Consider the following 6,000-nt stretch of genomic DNA (forward strand, 5'->3'; position numbering starts at 1 on the left):
TTAGCTCTTGATGCCTGCCCTAATTAGCCCTAGTTGCCCCCTTTTAGTCCCATCAACACTGCTCTTTCACACTTTTTTTTATTCGTCACTCCTAGTACCGTTTTCTATTGTATGTGAACTGAAGGCACCACTTTCACTTTCATTTCCATCATTGAATATCGCCCAAGATTTAATTGATTCTTTAAGCTAACCCCATTTCTTAATTGAAATTATTTCCACGTTGACCTTCCCTTTTTCTTACATCAAAGCGCTAACCCTAATTAAGCGTGTTAACATGGATTGATTGGATCTTTGTTTCCTGAGAATCCATTAGGGTGTTAGCATTACCCTTTTACTAATATCTTTTGTGTATTTGGACCATAATGCTGTATAAGTTTTGAGGATTCAAAATAAAGCTGAAAAGCCAACAAATCTTGTAATGTAATTATTAAGTATCAGCTAATCCTATAGCCACTAGAAATGTACAAAATATATAAGTTTGATAATTTATGGTTTGAGCCCCCTTTACTAGGCTGAAATTTAGATTTTAACCTATCTACTTTAATTTGGCATAATTCAGTCCCTTTACCTATGTAATGTCAGCTGTTACTATTAAAGTGATGATGTTAATATTTTTTTTTTACTATTATTTTATCACACATTTAAGGATACATAAGAATTCAATCAACCATATTCAATTAAATAATAAATTTACATGTTAATGAGCAATTTAAACTGATTTGAAGAAAAATCATTTCATTACTTTTAACAATAACACGGAAATATTTAACATACTAAAAGATAATAATCAAATTAAGCCAAATTAAAATATAGAAATTAAATCCTAATTTTGAGCATAATAAAGAATGATATTAGCCAATCATACTATAAAAATAAGTGGATCAAATCAAATTAAATTAAAATACAAAAATTAAACTTCAAATTTGAGTAAAATAGACTAAACCATAAATATACCATTTAAGTTGGAGGCAGGCAATTACTAATTTGCAGTTTTACGAAGAAGCAGGGCGGCAAGACAAAACTCAAGTGCCCCCCCTTGATACATTTGGTAACAAGAACCAACACCTACCATAAATCCCATCTCCTACTAACACCATATTTATTAATGAAGCTAGTTATATAGACAGAGATAGATACCAAATACGAAGAACAACCCAACATTTACTCTTCTTTTCTCTTACGTGAAACCCCAAACACCAAGCTTTCTCTCTCTGTTTCACTAACACTGAGAAAAGGACACTGTTTTCCCTTTTTTTATTTCTTCATCAGGTACCTTCCTTCGTTTTACAGCAACAGCCCACTCATGCAATCAACATTTTCTCTTTATAGATGATATCACAGAAGACAAGTTAATAAGCTAAGGGTATTTCGTTTTTAAGTAAATGAGGTGTAAGGAACATTTAACTGACCTCAGTAGCAGCGTCGGCGTCTGCGCCACTTGTCTCCGGGAGCGTCTTCTTGCGGTCGTCGCCGCTCAGGCTCAGGCTCAATTAGCACGCTCTGCTGAGAGTCGTCGGAAACCTGACCCGCCGCCGTTGGTTTTCCCTCGGTCCGTTTCTCCTTACGTCAGTCGACGGAAATTTGACGACTACGGTGACAATTGGATCCACCACCAGCGATTCTACAGCACTCCTCAGGTGGGTCCTACCTACGGAGCCACGACCAACGGGGATTTCGAAGCGGCCCGATCATTCACGAAGAAAAACAGGGTCTCGCTTTTTTCGAATCTGTTCAGGTCGAGATCCGAGAAATTTAATTCGGATCCTAACGTTCGTTATCGTCGGGACTTGTCAGATGAACCGTCCTCGTCCTCGTCATCTCCGTCTTGGTTCTCGGCATTCTTTGCTGTTCGTCGAAAAAAGCAGCAATTTTCGAGAGCAACTCATGTAGAAGAATTCGGCCAATTCGGTACCGGGGATAGGAAATCATACAGGATCACAGATAGAGGAATGTCGCCGGTGATTGTAGCAGATACGGGAGATGGGTGTCATCGATTACCATCGGGACTCTCGCCAGAAGCTTCCCCACGGTGGAAGAGGACACCGACGGCGGCGAGGAGCGGGGTAAAGAACGTATCGGGATTAGCTTTTTGCATGAGCCCGCTGGTGAGGGCGAGTCCGAACCGGCACTGGAACCAGAAGAGCGGTTTGCCGCCTGACATATCATTTACCGGCGATGGTAGGCCGACAATGAAACCCCAGCTAGCCACCGCAGCGGGGTTTTCCGCTAATAGGTCGAGGAAGCTTGCTGATATGGGCACAGTCAATTACAACCGTTTAGCGCGGTAAATCGTTGACATTTCACTGCAGATATTGTGAAAGTTATAAAATTATCGCTTTTTACTTTTTATCAAATCTGGTCAAAAAGGGAACGTTACGGTTTTGGCAAGCTGCTTTTCTGCAGTTTTATGCTGCGATTTGTAATCGTCAGTACTAAGTGTGATTTTGTTTCCTTAAAATGAGAAAGAAAAGGAAAATATGTCTACCATATCTAGTAATAAGTCTAATTAAATCTTTATACTTTTTCCAATCAAAAATATTTAATTTTTCACTTTTAGTTTAAAATTTAGGTCTAAACAAGTGAAAATGAGATGATACAATTTTAACTCGTCTCATAAAATTTTTAATTACAATTCCATTTAAATTATATATATATAAATCTCATGTGTTCAATATTATAAGCATAAAGAGTCAAATAAGCAAATATATTGGCATAATGATAATTTTAGAATCTAAAGCTAGTCCGTTTTGTTACTTTGACTTAAATATTTTTGATCATTTTAGCTTTTTCATTTTTATGCGAGCTACCTAGTTAACATGATTGAAATTGTAATACTTCAACCAACTTTTTCTTTAAAAATAGGCTTAATTTTAACTTTACAAAAAGTTATTTTAGTATTTCATTTAATTTTTTATCTTTTTTAATTTTTAAATTTACGTTGTTTGTTAAATCACCCAACATCTGTTAATTTTACTAACGTGGCATAAATATAGATTGTGAGATGGATGCCACGTCAACAATGCTAATAAATGTTAATTTTTCTATTCATTTTGAGGTGATTTGATAAGCAATACAAATTTAATGGTTAAAAGAGGCTATAAAATAAATAGAGAGTTAAAATAATTTTTTGTAAAATTGAAAGACTAAATAAAATTATTATGTCTTAAAAATAAAGCAATTTAACTAAAATATAAAAATATGAAGATTAAGAGCAGAGAACCCAAAAGGAGAACTATAGCCAAATAACAAAATGGATATTTATCTGTATGCCCAAATAAATTTACTGTGAAATAACTTATTTCCTTCATAAGTTAGTCATGTCAACAATTTTATTTGCTTACATGACTTTCGTATGCTTATAAATTGGTGAAGTGATATTTTTTTTAATTAAAATCCCCCAAAAAAAAGTGAAAATTGAGGATTATTTTCAAATGTGAGAAAAATATATAGACGGAGGGCATTGTTAGAACTTATTATTATTTCATTTTGAATTTGCATAGTTATTTAAAAATTAGAATATATAATGAATAAATAGATTTGAGTTGAAACAATGGAACCCATTGAATGCAAAATTAAAATGAATTTATATATTCAAATTATAATACTAAATCGAATAATTATTGTTGAAAGGAGGTTGAATTTTTTTTAAAGTATTGTTCGGTTAAGAATTGATGAATTCTTTAACAGAAAATATTGTTATTGTTTAGAGTTTTATCCCTTAATTTCATAGAAAAATTTAAAAGATTTATAGGATAAAAATATCATTTGATGGAGATACGATTTCTAGTAACTCATAAAAGAGATATTAACATCCTACATAATATTACTTATGAAAGGAGTACTTGAGGATTCAAACTACCAACTAAAATTTGTAGCCATGATTCCACTTCAACAATTTAATTTCAAATATTCATAAATAGTTAATTTGACATTATTATTCTTCTAAGAAAGTTTGTTATTATATATTGGTGTTGTACCCCATATTTACTTCTAGAAAAAGATTACCGCACAATTACATATGAATTGAATGAGGTGCTTGGTTATAGCATGGCAGGTTTTGTGTCACCGGAGAGAGGAAATTCATGAAAAAAGGATGATGAAGTGGAGGTTGTTCGGCCGCGTGGACAAACATTAAAGAGGTGGCAGAAGGGTGTGTAGGTGATGGTGGACCCTCACCCTACCTATAATGGAGTAAATATTGGGAGTGACCTATCCTCCTTCCTATTAATGGCGGCGACTCCAAGACTTTGAAATATGGAGACTCAGCCAGCAGTCTCACGCAGGAGACATTAATATGAGCGATAGTGTTCGACCTATTAATGACGGTGCTACCAAATTATATCATTTTTCCTCCCACTTTCCTTTCATTTATTTATAACTGTTTCTACGTATTTTCTTTTAGATTTAGCAATAAATTTCACCCATTCCATCGAATGATTATGTACTTTAAGTTTAGTCGATATAATCTACAAAAAGAAATAAAGAGTGAGTTTTAAGAGTTGGATTCACTTAAAAGAGGTGGAGTATTAGAAATAACAAGAGACAGGAAAATTGTTGAGGAGAATATGATTTCTGAGGGTAATTTTGTAGAGGTTATTTATGGTTTCTTCAAGTTTGATCTCTTTTTTATTGTTGGGAGGGTACTTATAGCATATATTATTTTATTTTCTAATATGATGTGACGAGTTATTATAAAAGAAATTATCATCATAAAGTATGTGAAGGATGTGCATCATGAGGGCTCATTGTATTACTCATTCAATCAACAATATCATTATGCCTAAGTGGAGCTCAACGATTTTGAAGGTGTTCATATTTGAATGCTTGCGCCTAAAAAGCGCGTATCTATCAAAAAAGCTTGTCAAGCAAGTAGATATGAGAGTGAGTGGCTTACGCCTTTCAAGAGGAAGTGGGTAACTAGGTCTTCTACTAGACCAAGCATCGGATGGATGACGAGGATTTGAAAGATTGATTGTGAAGGCTTTCAGTGAAAGTCAAAGGATATCACAAGTATTTCTCAAGTTGCCTATCATGCTGACACATGTTAAGGTTAGGAGGCATATAATTAATTCAAATATAGTCATAGTAATATTTTATAAACTTTTTTCATATTAATAAATATTATTTTGTAAAAATAAAGAGTTTTTAATTATTTTTTAATTAAATTGAGATTCGATTGACTTATGATATCAACTTTAAATAGTGAGTAAAACTCGATTTGATTTGAAAAAAAATTTGAATTTTGAGTTAATTAAACCGAGTTATTCAAATTCGAATCGATTTGAATTTTAAAATTCAAATAATTTAAATAAAAAGGAGTAAAATATGCTATCTACCTTTTAAAACTGTTCATTTCAAATAAATTTCTCATTTCATAATTAAATGTCAAAATATAAGTGGAAGTATCATCCAGGTTGTTGTACTATATCTATTTCGATGTTTATATCTTAAAAATGAGTAAAATGATAATGCATGTTATGAAAAGGAAACAATTTCATTCAATTAGGGTAATTTCAGTTCAGTTCGGTTGGATTTTTTTTTTTAATTTTTTGAATTGTCCATCACAATTCGATTCAAATAATATGGTTCTCGGTTTCTTATTTTAATTTTTAGTTTTGATTTTTTAGATTTATTTTGATAATATGAACTTTATTTTATGGCTTTTAAATATTATTTGATAAAATTTCAAGATTTTTTATAAATATTTTTAAAAATAAATTTTTCAATACTTTTAATTTATTTTTACTATTTTAAATATAAAATATTTATTTTTATATCATAAAAATTAAAATAATTATGAATTAAATAAAAATAGAATTCGGTTCGATTTTGGGTATCTATGAATTTTGAACGTACATTCTATAAACCATCCAAATACCTCAGTTTGAGCCGGTTTTCAATTTGGTCGAGTTTTTTTGCTCAACCTAATTTTAACATTTTCAAAATATTTATAATGCTTGAATAGTTAGGAGTGAAGTGTTATTAGTAATTTAAATATTG

At 31.9% G+C, this 6,000-nt stretch overlaps 1 protein-coding gene across 1 annotated transcript; it reads left to right on the plus strand.

Moving 5' to 3' along the window:
* Positions 1–982: 982 nt before the first annotated feature.
* Positions 983–2,517, plus strand: LOC108468949 (uncharacterized). Its single transcript, XM_017769818.2, has one exon. The coding sequence runs from the start codon at positions 1,383–1,385 to the stop codon at positions 2,286–2,288; it is 906 nt and encodes a 301-aa protein (XP_017625307.1). The 5' UTR covers positions 983–1,382; the 3' UTR covers positions 2,289–2,517.
* The last annotated feature ends 3,483 nt before the right edge of the window (positions 2,518–6,000 follow it).

Source organism: Gossypium arboreum, chromosome 8 (genome assembly GCF_025698485.1).
Source record: "Gossypium arboreum isolate Shixiya-1 chromosome 8, ASM2569848v2, whole genome shotgun sequence".
Classification (NCBI taxonomy): domain Eukaryota; kingdom Viridiplantae; phylum Streptophyta; class Magnoliopsida; order Malvales; family Malvaceae; genus Gossypium; species Gossypium arboreum.

Coding starts and splice junctions, on each gene's coding strand:
- LOC108468949 (XM_017769818.2), top strand. CDS start 1,383: ATGAGGTGTAAGGAACATTTAACTGACCTCAGTAGCAGCGTCGGCGTC.